At 32.5% G+C, this 21119-nt stretch overlaps 1 protein-coding gene across 1 annotated transcript in view; it reads right to left on the bottom strand.

The window, feature by feature from the left end:
• Positions 1-21119, bottom strand: part of Epha3 (EPH receptor A3) — a 340539-nt gene that overhangs the window by 41994 nt on the left and 277426 nt on the right. The window contains exons 8-11 of the mRNA XM_076868941.2: positions 20862-20964; positions 20102-20169; positions 14905-15030; positions 8315-8500 (exon numbers count right to left, since the gene is read on the bottom strand). Of these exons, the coding sequence (XP_076725056.1) occupies positions 8315-8500; positions 14905-15030; positions 20102-20169; positions 20862-20964 (483 nt within the window). The remainder of the gene's footprint in view (positions 1-8314; positions 8501-14904; positions 15031-20101; positions 20170-20861; positions 20965-21119) is intronic.

Genomic DNA, 21119 nt, shown 5'->3' with positions numbered 1-21119 from the left:
AAAGACTGTAGCCCTTATGTAGCTGTTACAGTATAATGCTATATGAACAAAGCTGAAAACATAACTCAACTTTGATAGCAACCAGGAAAATAAATAATGAAAAACAAATATTTCAAAACAAAAAAGAAATTTCAAATTTTTTTTGATACACATGAAATACTAGTACATTATGTAACATCGTAGTAGGTACTTAAAAAGTTACAAAATTCAATTTTACAGCATTAGTAGGCTTATTCTTTATTTCCTTTTTATTGCCTCCTTGCATAAAATCACTGTGAATTTAAGCAACTTGTTGAGTCACACAACTACTTATAGTCAAATATATCTCCAGTAAGACTCTTTCTGATTTTAAGGCCTACTCATATTACTACATTGCAATTATTTTATTGTTGTTATAATACTTTAATTATAAACATTTCATGTTAAGATTTATGATCTTTAGAATATAAATCACAATAAGCCAAAATTTTAATTATTGAAAAATTACTAGTATATCCTATAAAAACAACTAGTTTCTAAATTACTTTTTCTTTTTGAAATGTTTGTTTTTCATTACTGATTCCCCTAATTGTTGTCTTAACTTGTACTATTGAAGAGAGCTATATAAAAAATTTGAGAATAAGTATAGCTAAGTATGTGTTCTTTTCAGCTTTGCTCATATAATATTATGATGTAACAATGACGTAAAGTGTTACACATTTATCTGGTTAATCTAATCCTATATGAAAAGTCCCTTTAGTCAAAACTTTGAGCCTTCAAAACTTGCGTTTTCCAAATTCTAACTAACTAAAGTTTGCTTTCACAATATTCAGGAAGTCATGGAAGATTCACTCTTGGACCTCTGATCTCTCCTAAAAGACTGGTCCTAGAGACCCAACCTGAGATAAAATGAGTGAAATGAGTGAATGGAATGAATGAGTGAATGCAATTTTTCATATGCATGCTCTCTGTAGATCATCATCAGTGTCTGTCTGTGACCCTTCCTCAATATAATTCTGTGGAGGTTGGGAAATATTGCCCATGATTATGGAGGGTGATACTCTACTAAAGTTAAATGTATACATGGGTTGTAGTCACAGATACTTTGTCTCATACTCCCGGTTATTATGCTTGTGTCCTACTCAGACATGTGCTTATTTATCTCTCTTTTCCTCTGGCTCTTAGTCTTATGACCATTTCATTTCTCATTAGCATGTCTAGTAGAATGTTTGGCAAGGGAAATAAAAGTAGCTAAAAAGTCAAACCAGTCAGTTAAGTCAAAGCCCTGTGACCACTCACAAATCAGATCAGGCTGCATTTAACTCCCTAATTTAGGTATTTGTAAACACATCAGTTAAGATGGGCAAGTTTGAAAATGTGCTTTGCATTAAGTTCAAAGATTCTGAAAACCAAAAGTACAGACTTAGAGTAAATAGAATCGCAAATATTCTACCTTGGAAAGCAGTATTTTATTGTCGAGTTTCCCTTGAGATCTTGATTTTGATAAATAAGGTTAAAGAAAAGAGTCTCTGGAAGTGGTGAAATGAGTTCTAACATGCATTGAATGTAATGAGGAATTATTTATAATATGCCAGCTCATCTGCATATTATTTGGTGTATTTTTACTCAAGTTTGCATATTTTTTCATGTGTATTTTTATTTATATGATCAGCTCCCTCAATACAGAACTATATTTTTTACTAGCCTCAGAGACTCCAAAATATATCTGAGTATACATTCTAAACTTAATGCAAGAACTGTTCTCTGACTAGCTGAAAAGAAACTTCATCAAAAACAAGCAAAACAATTTGCTAAGGAGTTTTGCTTTTGTTCTTCAATTGACTTATGAATATAAAGAGTATGCAGATCTTTTATAATTATAAAGGATGGAAAATCAGTCAGTTAGAAGAAGTTCATTTCCCCAACTATTTCCCCAATGGCTTAGAGACATTAGTAATCATTGAATCACTGCTTGATGACAGAAGAAATGTAATTCAAAACGTCTCAGAATTCCAAGTTCAGCACTATTTCACCACAACCTTCTTAACCACATATTTTATATATGTACATATATTTAGAACATATGTATAGATAGTCTGTTCAAATAAATATTTTTTGCATTTTTCAAAAATCAGCTTGCTGTTCAATATATTTATGTTAAAACATAAAAGTATTTATAAATTATTAAAATATTACAAATCATTCAATTTAACTTCACTTAGGAAATGCTGTTAAATTTTGCTAATAACAGCAATTGTGTCTTTTAATCTGCATCTTATTTCAAAAGAATTAAGCACACTTTAATAGATGAGTGTGATTCATAAAATCAAAACCTTTGGATTTTAGCATTAGCATTCTCTTATTAGATCATTTAATCAGAGTCAGGATGGAAAAAAATAAAAGTATAAATAGAAGGGACGTTAATGGAAGTTGACCAAACTTCACTGTTCCTAAGACAGACAGCTTGGATCAGCTTTGATAAGAAAAAATGTTTTAGTTATATATTTTCATGTGTTATATCTAATTATGATAGAAATATTATAATAAATTAAGATTTTTCTCTGAGTTTCCCATCTGATCATTATAAAAATACAGGGCAATATTTTCCAAAATCCATTAAATCAAGGTATTGTTCTATTGAAATGACCATTGATAAAAATGGGCCAACTACATTCATCTTCAGTCCCAAGTCCACAACCTACCAGTGGACCAGTTTCCATTGATAAAATCATGTCTATTATAATTCCTCTTTTCAAGATCAGGCTGATAAGCAGTCTCTCCAAACCTTCCCCAACTAACCATACTCTCAACCTTAACACATAGAATGAATTATTTGAATTTTTAATTAATTCATGCTTAAGCTGAAACAAAGTTTAATATCTATAATTACAAGAATTGTAATCCCTTGTTTTATTCAGAGCTAAGTCATACAGTAAATGTTGTTAATGAATACAGTAGTATGACCATATTCAGTTTAACTCTATAAGAATGATTTTGCTTCATACTTAAACATATTCTGATCTCATTTATTAAATTTTCTATGAATGATATGCTAGTAAACATTTAAAGTTCAGGTGATTTTTTGTTTTTCTGTGCCCATTTCACTGTTCCTAAGACAGACAGCTTGGATCAGCTTTGATGAGAAAAAAAAATGTTTAAGTTATATATTTTCATGTGTTATATCTAATTATGATAGAAATGTTGTAATAAATTAAGGTATGAGATGCTTTTACTTCTATTTATTAAAGTTGTGAATGTTTGAAATTATTAAACATTAAACAAATTTTGCATTCTTGGAATAAACTAAACTTGGACATGGTTACTAACTTGTTCGTATATTATTATGTATGAATTTACAACATTAGTATTATTGAATTTTTGTTCAGATTTCACAAAAATCTGTTTTACTTTCTGAGAGCAGTTGTATAGTTTGGTATCAAGATGTAACTATCCTCATGACTTTGTGATGTTTCTTTCTCTTTCTTCCTGAACATGTTTGTTTAAGATCTGATTACTTAGCTATTAAACATACGAATCTTATTTCTTCTCCTTTTAGAACAGTTACTATTTGTGCAAATTAGTGTTCTATAAAAGGTCATTAGTTGGGCTGGGATTGTGGCTCAACGGTAGAGTGCTCAACTATCACGTGCGAGGCCCTGGGTTCGATCCTCAGCACCACATAAAAATAAAATATAGATATTGTGTCCAACTACAACTAAAAAATATTTTTTTAAAAAAAGGTGGTCAGTTTTTGGACACATACTAATCATACTCTAACAAAATTTGTAAGTTGAATTTAATCTTCCAAAATAGCCCTATTCATTTAAATGAATAAAATACACATACCAAATCTTCTTTTAATTCAAACCTGACCAATTCATCTAAAAGACATAGTGGATGGGAAAAAATAAATAGCAAATGTTCTTTCAACATGTAAAAATAGCATTTCCTTCTTTATTTTTCTTTAATATACTAAATAGAGATTTTCCTAATATAATTGATGTGGGTATACATAAACATATTCTGATCTCATTTATTAAATTGCAATCATGAATATATGATAGCATTATCACACTTTCCAAATTTTGTTATTCTAACAAACTACTTCTGTAAATTATTTATAAAATAAACACAACATATGTGTTGTCTATTAAGAATATCATATGAGTGCAATCATGATACAAGAGCAAAATAAGACTTTAACAGAGACACAAATTATAAATTAAGATTTAGCATTGTTATTAAAGTATAATATCCTATTTTAGCAATGTTCCCTCATTCTATGTGCAGGAAATAAGAATGTGAACATCACATATATAAGCCTTTAGTACAATACCGAAACTTACTCGAAGACAGTTGTATTTTAATTATGAGAGATTCTAATAATTATATTTTAATTATACATGACATTTATGTAAGGGTACAGTTGAGTTGCATGATATATATATATTTTTTTTTTCAGAAAATAATCCAGGGAAAAAAACATATATTTCATACAGTATAAAGATCACTTATCCATACAGTATAACTTTTTCTATTTCTCTGAGCAAAATGTTGCCAATGGAAATTACTGTTAGTGTCTGAACATCATATAACTAATGGTGTGATGGCAGAAATATCAAACATTCACTGAAAACCAAGTTCCATCCTTTTGAACTTAAACTAAAATTGATAACACATGTTAGTACCTAGTTCTAAGCAGAGAATGTGCCCCCAGCTTTCTGCTACTTTGAAGATCAGAGACTCCCTATCACCTTCTCTTGTTTAAGACCATCAAGTTCAAAATGTACCATTAAAATTGTTTATGGCTAAATTCAAATAGAAAATATAATGACTGAATAACACACTTCTCTGAATGATTTGAAAATGAGACATTGTAATAAGTCCAGTATTTTCAAGCACACAATTGACAGCAATAATAGATAGAATTACCTCAAATAAAAATAAATAAATAAATAAGGAAGTATTTTTAAGAATTTTATTTACACAACTAGAATAACTGCTAATATGTCTAACTCAACCAGAAGTGGTAATAGAGATTTTCTCAATTCTCTGTCACTTAATGTATTATTACACAATTTCATCTAATCTTTAATGTATCTGAACTTTTATTCCTGTGTTACGTGTGAAGAAGTGAGTATCTATGAGTGGTTTGACTTATATGAGTTCTTTTAAGCAGTTAAGCTAAGTCAGAATTTGAAATCAGATCCACTCAATCTAGGAACATATATGCTTGTTTTTCTTTATTAAATGCATTTTTTCCACTAAATTGTAAGTTCTGTATCACTCGTGTGTATATTTGTTTATGTATTTGTGTGTTCGTGTATCTGAACTATGCAAGTTGATTTTTTTTAGAAGTGGTATACTTTCAAAAACTATAATAACAGGAATAGAATAAATAACTCCTTTTGGAGACAAAATTGTCATGTTTATATATTAAATGCAACATATTAACTTTATTGTAAAGAATTCTATTTCCTCTCTGTTATTATAGGGTGCCAGACTTAGAGCTTTTAAATACGCCACTAAGGAGTTCAAAATCTAATTCTGAGTCTAATACTCTATTATGTTTACAATATATGAGATGACTGGGATTTATATAGTCAGATTTGGCAGCTTCTTACGTACTTACTTGACCAGGGAGATATATCAAGTTTAGAACTTTTACGTTAAGTATAAGGCACTTGTGATCCATATTAGAAAGTTCCAGAATCAGACATGAATAAGATGTCTAATGCATAATACTTGCAATTTTTAAAAGTCATTCTTTTTCTTAATGCATATTTTTCTTGGGATTATTTCATCAAATTTTTTCTGAATACCATTTTCATACTTAATTTATTTTATTTTTTTACCTGAAGAAAATTTGCTACAGTAATTATGATAATGTTATTACGACAATTTCCTTATTTTCAGTAAACATATTTTGAGGGAACAGCAAAATATGAAGGGTTATTTTAAACAATTCAGAACATTGGCAACAAAAATACAATTTACATTTGTTAAAATAATAGAGCTATGAGTAAGCTTAAATTTAAAGCTGATATTTAGTTTGATAGTGACTTTTACCATATTCTTTACTTAGTTGTAGGTTTTGGAAAAGTTAGGTAATGGTTCTGTCTAAGCTAAAAGGTAAGACCTCCATCACATAACTGCGTGACTTTGAAAAATGCAATAACTTTAATTACTAAAACACTAAAGAAAAACCTATTTATAAAGGTACTACTCACTCTTTTCTCTCTTTATCCCTCCTTCCTTCCTTTTCTTTTTCCTTCTTCCTATCCCTCCTTCCTTCCCTCATTAAGCAATTGTTTGTTCCTCAACATTGACAAACTAAGTTAACTACCATTATCCAGATTTTATTTTAATCCCTACTTTTGCCGTCTTTTAGAGTTTACATTTTGTTTTAGGTATAAACTATAATTAATTATCACCAGAAATCTTTTAAAGTTTGAAGGATGCCTTGCTATGACCCACTTATTAGGAAAGCTTTTAAATACCAGGAAATTAAAAAAAACAGTGACATGCAAGAATAAAGCACAAAATCTGCTTTTGTTTACAGAGTTGGGAATAGAGGTAAAATGAGTAGAGTAAGTTCCTAATGTATCTCTAACAACTTCTAGACAAGCTACCCTTGCATTACAATTGTTTGCTCAAATGCAAAAAGGAAAAGGTCATATCTAATTCAGAGGAAGAAGTGACAATGGAATAAGGCCATGCTACAAAGTTAGGCCCATAACAGGCACTTCATAAAAGAAAACTTGTAAATATTGAAATAAGAATGGCCATATTAGTACATATGAATTTTCTCTTTTTTGTAGGACTTTGGATCTGAAGGATAATTACAGAGTAAAGATGTCATGGGGAACATTAAATGGCTAAATGTCATAAAATCCTAGTGATATCTGATACTATAATTCAATAGACATAAAGCAGTACGGTCTTTCCTCAAAAGAACAATTTTCTCAGTCCTTACCACTCCTATCAGTATTTTTAATTAATTATTAATTTTAAAAAGAAAAAAATCATCAGAAATATTTCAGCATTACTACTAAAACTGTCTGATTTTTAGAAGTCCAGAGGCAAGAAAGACATACTTCTTATAAGAGTTAACATGGGCATAGTCAATGGTTAAATCATTCCACATTGTTAAGTTCTTTATTCTGTTTATTTTATATGAGAACTCAAAAGGAAATCAAAGTATATTTCAATTATACCATGCCCTCATGAAGAAGGAAATGCCCTTTTAGTCACACTAACATGAGAATAGGTATTAGTGCCATTTGGAAAGTGCTATATGTAATATTAAAGAAAAATAACATTGTGAAAAAACATAATGAATAATGTCTGTTGGTAACCATAGAGCATGTAAATATGGTGCCAATGAATTATCCCCTAAAGGATGCCAAATTCCCTGCCATATGTTGTCTTTCACTGTAAGGAGTCTGCTGCCAATTTCACTTATTCTTCATCCTGGGCTCTACAATCCTGAGGAAAAAAAGTCCCAGAGCATTCTCAAGAGGTTTCCATTGGGATTGGATCCAAAAATCACAGATATGCCTCACGGGATCCCTTTTGAGCTTGGCTGGAGAAACCATCATGGAAATAAATTCAGATCTCTATCACAGGCTGTGAGCCAGAGCTTCCCCAGAGCAGTCAAGAATCCACCTGGGACTCTAGATTAGAACAATTTGAAATCTACAGAGAACCAAAAAAGGCCTTGGGTCTACAGTGATTCCAATCTTTACAGCTCAGAAGCATTCCCAAGACGCCTATAATTTTCCTAAATGCTGAGGGTTAAGAGGGCAAAGATCTGGAAGCTGAAATGAAGCTGGTGAACAGTAAAAGACACAGCTGATCTAGCTAGAAGTCCTGTGGAAACTGAGTCATTGTTTTACCTCACAACTCTATATTCTAGGACATTTTCACAATTCCCTCTTTGACTCTTTTTGAATCAGCATATTTAAATAGCTCAACCTCTCATTTTTTTTCCCAAGATTTTTAAAATGTAGACTAACATTGACAATATACTACTAGTTAAATACTTTAGCTCTATGGTCAAAGAAAGGCATTTTAATCCTAAACTGATCTTTTTTATGATCAGTTTAAAGATAATAAACTAAAGATACTTTCTCTTTCATTTTGGTTTTGGTTGTACTAGAGACTGAACCAAGGATTTCATGTGCTGAGCATGTGTTCTACCACTGAGTTACACACCAGTTCCAGAATTAAAGATAGTCATGAAAAAAAAAATAAAAATTTTTAAATTATTGAATTGGGGCTTAAACCACCTCTGCTCAATACACATAAAAGCAGGTCTTGTGACTTTACTTACTTTTAGTAACAACTCCTTCCAATCGAATGATGTTGGGATGGTCAAACTGTCCCATGATGCTTGCTTCTCCCAGGAAGTCTCTCCTCTGTTTCTCTGTGTAGCCCACTTTCAGGGTCTTGATGGCCACTGAAATCTCTTTTTTTGAAGGAAGTTTTAAGCGACCACTGCATACCTCACCAAATTCACCTGTTAAAATGCAGAAGAAGAAAAGCAAAATGTAAGGAATTATATAATAAAAAATTATCACTATAGAACAATTGTGTGCTTTAAATAATTTTACTGCAATACCTATGTTTTGACCCAAAAGATGTACAGTAGACCTCCAAATTATTTATCCACATCCCACTGGGAAAATGGACCTTGTCAGAAAAGCTCCATATATTTTTAAGTGTCACACTATGAAAAATGTGATACCAAAAAAAAAAAAAAAAACAAGAGGAAAGTTGAAAGCTGTTATCTATCAAACTCTTCACCCTTTGTGGTAAGAGCTAACAATATTCCAGAATAATCAACAGGCAAGCACAGATATTATGGGTTAAACATTGGATTGAACTTCATATGTTTTTGACTATTCTTTTTTTTCACCAAGATATCCAATTTGTGTATATACTCAGGCTCTGTGAAAATGAGAATGAAAGCATCTGCTATCAATTCATTTTATTGGACTATTGGTGTGTTGCATGATGGCCATACCAGCTATAAAGTTATCTGGGCTTCTGGGAGAATAATAATAGGACAGTATCAAATAAAACATAGCATGTCTTAATAGAAAGAATCACTATAAAAACGATTTTTAGATTCTGTGTTCTCCATGAAGAAGATGTCCTAAATGTACAATTAATCCAGACTGGGTTGAATGTGTGGTGTTGCTAATCTCTTTGATATAAATTGCCAGAACAGGATGGGCTTTGCCTTCCCTCCATCAATATACATTGCTATTGAGATTTGCCAGTCACTCTGTCACAAGATTCTGAGCTTCCACAGAGATGTGTCACATTCATTTTTCGGTCCCCACAGCTGCCTTAATGACAGACACAGGTAGTGTAGCGCTACCCATAGAATACTCCTTGTTCACAACTCTTAATAGTATGTGGATTGTTAGATCTCTTGTGCACCACATTAAAAATGACTTCCAGTATTGAGAATTTTTTTTCTTTCTGAAATAGGTTAAGTACATAATCAATATTATAGACATTTTTGGATGTCTATAGACTTAAATAATTTTCTTGGTCTCATCTTTTCACTTTGAGATTTCTATGACCTTCATACCCTATATCTCGGAGAGAAGTGAAATGACTCTCCCCCCATTTTTTTTTTTCCAATCTTACTAAGTGGTTTGCCTCACAAAAGTAGAGGTATGTCCTGTGGCTTTACCAACTGCATGACTACAAATGATTTTCCTCTCTTCAGGAAACTTGCTCTATCTTAACCCTTTCTTAGTTTCCAACTCTATGACTCATGCTGCAACTTGGCAAAGTAAGTTACAGTCCAAAAGCACTCACTGAAGCACTCATTTGACAAACACCTATCAGCTGGCAACAATGTAGCAATCACTGTGAAAAACACAGAGAGGTGATGGTATACAAGACAGCACTAGATTCCTCTCTTTGAAGAAGTAGGGAAAAGATAACCATTTTCCAGCTATCCTGTTCTGTAGGATTCTGGAGAGAAGTGGGGAGCAGAACCTGCAAAAGTTTACTGATTTTGCTAATTCCAAGAGAGAATACATACGAAGTTGTGGAAATACTATAAGAAGGAGAGTTACTATGGTGAGTTACCAGGAAATCATTGTCAGAATCAATAAGCAAGAGTAATAGTCTTTTTCTTACATAGGATTATCTGAACATTACCAGAGAGCTCCAGTTCACTTTGTACAAACATTAAGTTTGAGAAAACCATAAAAGGTATTCATAATAAACTTTAATTTTTTAACTAAAGTTCTGTCATTATTACCTGGTAAAAAGGATTATGTTTTGGAATTTGCATGTCATCATTATTTACTGACATATCACTTGTCAGTTAACAGAAGAGATAGTACAAAAGCATGGTTAAGAGCATGAATCCTGGAGTCCAATTACCTAGGATCTAAATATTCTCAGCTCCCTATTAGCTTTGTGATTTTAAGTGGATATCTTAACCTCTCTGTGTTTCCATTTTCTTATTTATAACGTAAGTATACCAGTTGTTATCTACTTCATATGATGGTTATAAATTAAAGGAAGCAATGTATGTAGATCCCTTGGAACAGTGCCAAACATGCAGTAAGTGACATCTAAGTGCTGGTCTATTTACTTCTTGGAGTTCAGATGCACCTTAAGAAGATTAAATCATCTATCCACCTCTTAAGAGTTGCTGTTTAGATAGAATGGACAAATGAATACAAAGGTGCTTTTTAAAATGTCAAATTCTATATTAATAGAAGAGAGTTAAGGTGATGGTGGTGATGATAAGTTTTATGTCTGTTTCAGTCAGCTTTTTTTTTTGCTGCTATGACTGAAGGACCTGAACAGAACAACTGTAGAGGAGGAAAAGTTTATTTGAGGGTTCAGAATTTCAGAGGTCTAGGCTCCATTCCTTTGGGGCTCAAGGTGAGGCAAATTATCATGGTGTGATTGGGTGGCAGAGGAAAGCAATTCACGTGGTGATCAGGAAGCAGAGAGAGACTTCACTCTCCAAATATAAAATATATACTCCAAATTCACAGCCCCAGGGACCCACCTCCTCCAGCCACATCCTACCTGCCTTCAGTTATCATACAGGTAATCCCTATCAGGGTTAAGATTGGGTTAAGATTCTCACAATCCAATAATTTCTCCTCTGAACTTTCTTGAATTGTCTTACATGTGAGATTTTGAGGGACACATCAAATCCAAACCATGACAGTGTTACAGTGCACAAATATCTGTAAAGGTAAGCATTTTGTAAGAAACATTTTGCCTCACTAGAGAGATAAATGGCAGGAACTTAAAATTCAAGTGAGTCAAATATAATCTCTAAGTGAAACACCTAGAAATGACATATGTATACCTGCTTCAAAACTCACAAAATGGTGTTTCAGTAAAGCTAAATTTTAAAAATTAGTAAGTGATTGTTTGATCAGATATATACGAGAAAACATCACCAATATATAAGATAGATATATTAAGTATTAATTTCATTATCTTTACATTAATTTAAAAGTACTGTGCTGAGAAAGTTTAGAAAGAGTGGGCAAACATAATTCCCAATATTTCCATCTAACAAAGTTTTATATTTTTTCAATTACTCTGCAAGAAGGAAACTTTTTATAAGAATGAAAATTTATATTCTAACATTTCTAACTAAAATCACAGCTACCACATATTGTGTTTTGTCATTTGTTTGTTTGTTTTTGGTTTTGGCACTCTAGTACATGTAGAACTTTTTATTTTCCCTTAAAAATAGGTATGCTTGTGAAAATGGGTATTTTGATTTAAGATATACAATATAAAAATTACCCTTATTATATTTAAAATGGAAAAAAATACCCTTCTCTTGTTTAAGTAGAATCACCCTCTCTGACACTAGTGTAAGAGCCCACTCTTGACTACTTTACTGAGAGAAGCATAATAAAAATATGTACTGAACACAGCTTATGTTTCACGGGAGTGTTGTACCTGAACTACCTCATTTAATCCTCACAACAATCCTAAAAAGGCACTGCTGTGCTTTAGTTTCCAGACTGGGCTTTGAATATAAAAGCATCAGATTCACATTATGGTTTCTCATTTTTGTGTGACCTTAGTCATTCCAATGCTCAGTTATTTTTTTTTTCTCATCTGTTGAAATGGAGACAGTAATACTTAGCTGAAAGGGCTAATAAAGTTAAGTATCATGTAAATTAAAGGCATAATAAATATTTTCTTCAGAAATTTTCAGGCTTTAAACTTGAAAAGTGATTGGATTAAGGAATAAAACTAGGAATTTTAATCATTATTAATTAATTCCTCACTAAAACAAAATTGCTATTTTAAGATAGTTAATTCATGGCTCAATTTTATTTTGTCATATGCACTATGGGTGTGATTTTTCTCAAGATCAAACATTTAAGTAAGAATTTCTGTATCACTTATTAATCTATATAAAATCTCTCACGGAAAATTAGAGAACCAACCCCCATACATAATACACACACAACACACACATAGACAGACAGACAGACAGACACACCATATGTATACATATATTCTTTCTATAAATTTAATTAACTGTGAAATTACTGTCCTCATCTAAAATGTTTATTCTAAGAATAAAATATGGTTGCTATTTAATTTAATATAATTGTTAAACATTTTTATAAATAACATACATAAATTTATTTTTTAAGACTAAAAAGGTTAAAATGTAGGTAAATATTCATAAAACAAGTTTAGCATGAAGGGCTATAGTGTAACTCAGAGATAAATCCCTTACCTACCATGTGGGAAACCCTAGGTTTCATTCCTGTTACCACAAAAGTAAACAAAAATAAATTAGAAAGATTATTATGAGTTAATTTTTCTTGAAAGTATTGTTATAGAAATTGGCACATCCACATTCATTATATTATTATACAATTTTTCCTATTTTAGTATATATTTGAAATGTTACTAAAACAAGTTAAGATATTGGTAACTTTTAAAGTTGCAATTCTATATTCTATCTTGTAATGACCAACTCTCCAAAGCTAGTCCAAGCAGTCTAGAGTTGTATGTGTGTTACATATTGCATTATATTTAACCGACCTTAAAGATGTACCAATTTGTGAATCGTATAGTCATAGCTTTATTGCTCTGAGTATAGTAAATACAAATATATTCTGCAAAAGCCTGAATATGGGCCATATGTCTGATTATTCACAAATATATCTGAAGAGAGAAAGAACAAAGAAGATATTTTTCTGATCCTTAATGAGCATTGGGGATTATTAAGTGCTTCAGTGTAAGTTGACCTCTGCTTATCACATTTATCATTTATCAGATACAATTTTTCATAAGTGTGCTTTGTCACAACTCTGTGTTCTGGCTATCTGGCTCTGTCAATACGACTTTGCATAAATCTTTTACCAGTGCAGGGGGCTTCAGATTCCAAGGTTGCAGTGATGTCTGTCTGGCCTTCTGGACACTGGTTGAGTATAAGTGAGTTTTTTATCTTCTATTAGCCTCCAGTTAAGAGTGCAAAGACCTCATGCAATTTGTGCTACTGCAGTTCCCATTCTAGAGAACAGTGCACTCTTGTGGGGCAGCATTAAAACCAGCCAGACAAAACCTTCTGCATCCCAGAGCACGAAGCAGGACTGCACCCATGAAACAGAGTAATTGACATATGTCTGCTTTGGAACTAGGTTAGAAGCACGGTGAAAGTGTATGTGATCTGATCTTAGATGGTAAAGAAAGAAGAGCCTACTTCAGTTTCCTTTTCTTGAGCACTGGTTTCATATTTTAATATTGCCTGTACATGTGAGTTTTTAAGAGAATAAGACGTGAAGAAAATCAGAAAAGAAGCTTTAGAAAATTATCATTTTATTTAGACAATATAAATTACTCAAATTTTCCCTTTTGCATACAAACTATTGCTTGAATTTTAAATATTGTTGTGGCATACAGAAACCATAGAGGCAATTACATGCACATTTGTGCAAAGAAGCATCAGTCATAAATATATAAATATAGTACTTGCAGAAAGTGTGATATAATAGGTTATGCATAATTTAATGAGTTAATTCCTCAGATTCTCACTCATCAACATAACTAGTTTTGTTCTGATAGAAATATTAAAGGGTGAGATGATGATGCAAATCTCTTTGTTATTGAGCATAGTTCATTTTTGCTTTTGAATAGTGGTTTTATTTTTATGCATGTTGCCATATATTATGTTATCCATGTGTTGTGTGCAAATACATAAAATACCATTATTCAATACATAGCTGAAATTTGTATTAGAAAAATGCAACTTCTATTACTAATCACCCCATGGATTTTTGATAATAAATGTATAATTGAGTTAACTGAATTTAATGATTAGAATAAAAAGTATGCATAAAGACAACTTTAATCCAAATAAATTTACTATATAAAGTCAAGAAAGTATTAAAATGAAGTAGTTCCTGTTACTTAAAATATGCTTTCAAAATAGCTATGATAAAAATTATGCAAAGTGTGTCAGGGTTTTATTTTTTGTTGTTTGCTCTTTTAATTCCAAAGTAGATATTGAAATTCAAAAATAAATTTCAATTCCCACACATGTTTAAAGTGAGACACACTTTTATCCTGTTACCCCTACTTAGTCAAATAGCTTTATGACACATGATCAGCGTGGCCATAGAAGACTGAGTCATGGCTGCTGCCGCCTCTGAAATTCAATAAATAAAAGGCAGCCAGGTCTGAGAGTCTGTAAGTCTGGCACCTTTGAAATCATTATTTACCATTAAATACCCCTTTTATTTGTTGCCTGTCTTTGATCATGAAATCTGAAATGCCACTTTCCCTTGCAATATACTCAGGCAACAAAAACTGATCAATCTCAGGTAGCATTCTTATTGTAAACTTGTGATTACCATCCTAGGTCAGTAGTGGGATTATTGAGGTACTTACCTGCTCCAACAACTTTGTCAATGGATATGTTGGTGGCATCCAATTCCTTAGCAAACTCATGAACTGCTTGTGTCGGGTCCTCATAAGTATGTGGGTCAACATAAGTTCTGAGACCTGGAAGTTTTACTGTTTAAGGGAAAAGGCATTATTTTAGTGAGATTTATAAAACTTTAAACTGAGCAAATTTTATGATAAAATATTGGCTAAAAAATTCTCCGTCCCAATATGGTACAACAAATCTTAGTTTTTTCTGTGAATAAACTAAAATAATAGAAATAATAATAAAAAATAATAGAAACTGAGATTTTTGACCCCCATGTTTAAAATTTAAGAAAACTTATTCACAATGAAAGATAAAGAGCCACATGAGGAGTTTTCTCTGCAAAGACACTAGAAGGAGAATTGACATATAAGAAAGTAGATCTTAAAAGGGTAAATCAACTGTTTGATACTATATAGCTTTTATGGATATTCACAATCAAAATCACCTACTGAAATTATTGATCAACTTTCATCTGTGGGTATGGGTATAGACACACTAATATACTATCCATCAGCTAAAATCTTATGTAGCTTTTTGACATAAAGGCAATATAAGCATTTTTTATAAGCTTAATAACTGTGATAAGAAAGTATGTTCTAAACATAAATTATGTATATATTTATTAGATACTAATTTATTAGATACTAATTATTTATTAGATACTAATCTCCCTTATTATAGATTTATTTATTAAATTTTTCTGAAGGTGAAATTTTTCTTGATGTTCTGTAATTAAAATATTAAAGACAAATGATACCAGTGAACTTGCTATCATTTAGAAAAATAACTCAGATAACTTGGAATTATTTCTGAAAGAAATCTCAGTTTGATGAGATCAGTTAAATTTCATAAAACGATTGTCATTAATGAAAACTGCAGTTTAAGTCTCACTGTAGATCTACTAATAATTTTGATTGTACTTTTTTTTAAAAAAATCTTTATTTTTTAGTGGTAGTTGGACACATACCTTTATTTTATTTATTTATTTTTATGCAGTGCTGAGGATTGAACCCAGGGCTTTACACATGCTATTCGAGCACTCTACTTACTGCTGAGCCACAACCCCAGCCCAATTATACTTTTAATCTTGGTAACATTGATAACAATGCTTTAGCAGGGAACATGGATGCTTAATAGTTATATATTTTTCATTCATTACATAAGTTATTGAAGAATTTTTTTTTAACTCAACAAATAAAATCAGACATTATAGTTTTCAATATTGCTTTATAATGGAAGATTTCATGAACAGAATGGCAACTGAACACTCTATTGACCAATGATACTTTTGAGTCAATTTTGTCTTTTGTACTAAGCCACTGTCATCAGTTGTCCTAAAAAGCCTTTGGCACAATAAAAGAACGAGTGACTCTCAGGGACAGATGTAAAAACTGTTTTCCTCAGCTCCTTCTACAGATGACTTTGGGGCAGCAGAACTGGAATGGGAGGGTGAGGGAGCAAACTGGGATGCAGAACAAAGGCTGATAATGCACCTTGCTGCTTCTCTGGTGTCCAGGCTGCTGCTATAGGAGAGCAGCACCCTCCAGCCTGAGGCATGGTGTGGATAATTTGAAAAGACACCACTATCTAGTAAGTCAGCATCCCACGGGAATGTGGAAATTTAAGTATTGGCTTGTGCTTTGAGCAAAGGACTAACGATGGAGCTTTTAAAATGAGAACTCCACTTAGGGGGGTTTTTCTGGCTTGGATAGCTAAGCTCGTATGGCAAGGAGAAAATTTACTACACAAATGCTTGTCAAGTACTTAGTGATCAATGAATAATGGTGATTATTTTTGTATTTAGTATTTTCATTGTTAATATTTATTTACAGTTTTCCCCTGGGTGCTTATGATGGAACCCAGGCCTGGCACATGCTAGGAAAATGCTCTACCACTAAGTCACATCCCTACTCCTATTTATAACTATTAATATTATTGAGGTTTCTCAGTTTTAGAGTTTGGGCTCACAAATGTCATTTATTTTAAGCTGACAGATAATTTGCCTACTTCTTTCATGTTGTTATAATTTGAATCATAAATGTCCCCCAAAGACTCATGTGCTGTAGGATTGTTCCCCAGTTGCTAGTGATATTGGAGGTGATGGAAATTTTAGGAAGTAGAGCTTAGTTAGGAAAGGTGGGTTACTGGGTAGGGGCATATCTCATCCCCAGCCCATCTCCCCCTCACCCCCATGAAGAAGTAGGCAACTGTGTTGCAGTCCTCTTTCCGCCATGATGTTTTGCCTCACCTCAGGCCCAAAAGGAACAGAGCTAGCTGACCATGGATTGAAACCTCTGAAACTAAGCCAATGTAAATTCTTCATCCTCTAAATTGATTTTCTCAGGTGCTTAGCAATAAAAAGTTGACTTACTCTTTTATGAAAACAGCAGAGTCATCCTTCAACACAGAGATCTATTATACGTTGCTATTATTACACTAAATAACTATCAGTAATAAAACATTTTACTCTTGAAGCAAGGCACAGATTAAGGAAAGCTATCATACATTTCTTGCTTTGGGGTAAGAAAAAAATTTACAATTAACCACAGAATTACTAAAATATTTTAAGAGGCAAAGTCTTGTTAGATTAGTTTAGTCTGTTTGGTTACATGTTAATATAGACACATGAGGTTAATGAGGCTATATTATATTTTGATATACCTCTACTGATTTAAAAGTAAGGTTAAAAAATTCTAGCAGTCTCTTCCAGGAAAAAATAAAAAGTAACCCTTTAAACATTAAGTGCAATTATTTTTTTTTTGGTAAATAATTACTGAAATAATTAATTACCTTGCAGAATTTAAGAAAATCAATTCAAGGAGATTTGTTGGCATCAGAATTTACAAAGTATATGAAATGTATTGACTGCTCCATCTCAGATATTTTTTAAAGCACTAACTTTACAAAGCCATCAAACGTGTTGTTAGAGTTATCCTTTAGTAACAATCAGCCTTAGAGAATATCTCTATTACTTATTTGAGAAGTGTATACTCACCTCCCCCCAAGTCAGTCATATTCACTTCTAGTAATTAAAATAAGGCAAATTGCTTTTCCTTCCAGATGACATTGAGTGTGTGTGTGTGTGGGATACAAATACAAACACACATACCCCAAGTAAAATGGTCTGTTCACCATGGGAGCTTGGCTGCTGATTTTTAACTGCTTGCCCCAGAGGTTCCGGGACTCAGGAGACTGAGGTTGCAAGGCACATAATCCCTTCACACCAATAATTAAGGGCAGCATACAGAGTAGCTGGGCTCTGTCATGAAACCCAGATAATAAACACATGCACACGTGTTAAGCTGCACTACTTTACAGCTCGTTTTGTGCAAACACAATAATTTACATTTCCATTTTACCAGCATGTGTTGCCCCAAGGATAGCAAAAATGTAAAAAGGTCCAGCCAGAAAGGGCAGGGGGACAGGATCTCAGAAGGTGAAACACATTTTGTTTCTTTTGAAGCAATATTATAGGATTTGTAATAAGGCTGGAGGGAATAGTTCATAGCTAGAGCTTTTTAAAGTAATACCAAATAAATGGTCTGAAATAAACCAGCTGTAGTTTCGAGAGGCACGAAGTTTATGAATGCATATAAGTTACTTTATGTTTTCTGAAGCCAGGATAAAATGTCTTTATTTTTGTTGTTGTTAGTCTATCATGAGGATTCTCCATTAAAAATTAAAATTTCAACTAACTGCACCATAAAAACCAACAGGAGACACATGAACTTGTTCATGATTGCTCTGCAGGAATTTATCAAAGCACCATATTCAGAAGACTTATAATTCTCATAAAATTAAGTAAATCAGCATCATCTTTCTGTAATGATAATGTTTATCAGTGTCCAACTCTAAGAGGGATTTAATTCCAAAGAATATAATTATTCTAATTTATGCATGGGGATGGTGATAGATTCTTTGGACCAGTGGGGACAAAAAATGGAAAACAAGTATTCTATAATTTGTTTATGCACTCTTCTATGACTTCTGTGCTGATAATGTAACTAATTTGGATCGATGTGTCATTGATATTAAGATCATAGCACTTTGGCTTTTTTGTGGATTTTCCCATAATGATTGCAAGAGACGGACAGAAAAAACAATGATTCTGCAAACTTTTACATTGTTTCATCTCACACAACTTTACATTTTAGCAAATACTTCTTTTTCTTTTTAACTTCCTTTTTAAGCTACCCCATGCATCCTAGATATTAGCAACAAATAATCAAATTTAACTTAGCTTATAACCAAAGTTATCATTTTTTAGATATAAATACAAAGGCTTACAGGAAGTACCATGTTGATCTGAAAGTAATTTTAGGAGGCAATAGTAAATGCCAGCAAATGCTTATAAGACGACATTAGCTGCATTGAGATATTTTAGTGCACATGAGCATGAGTGTAGTCTGTACTAATTTCCTGCTGTAAGAACATGTTATTCCTTTTAAGGCCACTGATTAGTAATTGCCACACTGAGCAGAGCCATAGTTCTGAAAAACAAAACACCTGGAACGATTTGTTTCACCAGAAGGAAAAGAAAATGAGTCTTTTTTTTTTTTTTTGATGTAAACACTTAGTTACCTAAAAAGAGTATTACTTTAGAGAATATTAAAATACACAAAATTGGTTGGTTTAAAATGAGAAGGAAAAGTGGAAAAGTGCTGGCTTGTCTACCAGTTGGATATCATATAACTCCAAAATAAATAGTTTATTCTCAAGCTCTTTCTTGGTTGGTTGATAAAATGGAGGAAAGCATTTCACATAAACAGAGGTTGTTTATATTTATTTGGCAGTTAGGAAGAGAAAAATATTCCATTTAGATTTTAGCAAAGGACTAGTAATAAGGAAATTGAAGATACGCTTTGCATTTCAGCCACGCAGAGCTGACTACAGTTCTTACTGCTCATCATGTGCATTATTTGAATATAAACCACAGGTTACCCTTCACTTTAACTTAAGTATGCTGAAATGTAGCCATGTAAAAATTGCTTAATGCAAAGCCATGAATTTCCTTCTTCTAAAATAAATTTAATTTACTCTATTTTTCCATAAAACTACTTTTGAATTCTCTTTGTCAAGGGGGAAGCTATCCAATTATAAATCAACAACTGTTAAAACTAAAATGCTAAAACAAAACCAAGTTTAGAAACTTACAGTGCCCATTCCCAAAGTGAAGTCTTTTTTCATCCGCACCATGTTTTGATTTGTTATAGCCACAGAACCTAGAGGTAAATCAAGGGAACAGAACACATAAGGGAAAAAAAATGCTTTAAAAAACGATTATCTATGATCAGAATATGCAAGGCACAAAAAAGTAAAGCTTTTTCCTCAAACAATTAAATGCTTTAGTGAAAGTTTATTGACTTCACATTCTCCAAATCCTAGGTAGAAAGCCTCTTTTCCTGGGGACCCTAGAAAACTGCCTAATGAGGAGATATGGAGAGTGGCTTCCCTGCTGTGCAGACCCCTACAGCTCAGTTTTTATAATGGCCTTAGAATGTGTTTATAGTATTTTTTAACAACTACTGTTAGAATGAATGAAGGGTGAAGTCTCCAATGGTAATGATTAGTGCCATGTAGTGCTGCCAGTATTTTTGGTGAGAAAGTGTCCAGGAAATCTAGGGTTATTGAAGTGGGAGGGGATAATTGGAAAAAGAAGACAGACACTCGGAGTGGGGTCAAAAGAGAGAAGTGGTATGCTTGGAGAGTAGGCACAGGAATTAATGGAAAAAAGAAAATCAAAACTAAGAGGAAAGGAAAAAAGAAAATGAGGAGAAAAGGAAAGACCCAGAATACAAATGCTAACATTGTTATTTGATAAAAAAGACTTTATTGACCATACCAAAATTTTACAGCAATCAAGTGCGGCAAGAAAAGCAGGTCAAAGAACTCAGTCAATGAGACAAGAACTCACCTCCCAATCAAAACATATATGACGACAGTGAGGAGAATAATGGCCACTGCGGCTGAAATGGCAATCATTACCACTTGGCTATTTTCACCAGAGATGGAAAAAGCTGTAAGGCGAAGAGAATAAAAGAAGAAATGGACAGGTATCATCACATCATGTCTGACATATGCAGCAGAGCTTGTCAATGAGGCCCTGTATTCTGCTTTTACCTAAAATGTTTTTTAATGTTTGATTCGATACTTCAGAATTTTTCCTTTAGTG

Source organism: Callospermophilus lateralis, chromosome 10 (genome assembly GCF_048772815.1).
Source record: "Callospermophilus lateralis isolate mCalLat2 chromosome 10, mCalLat2.hap1, whole genome shotgun sequence".
Classification (NCBI taxonomy): domain Eukaryota; kingdom Metazoa; phylum Chordata; class Mammalia; order Rodentia; family Sciuridae; genus Callospermophilus; species Callospermophilus lateralis.
This window is presented reverse-complemented; position numbering and strand designations above follow the sequence as displayed.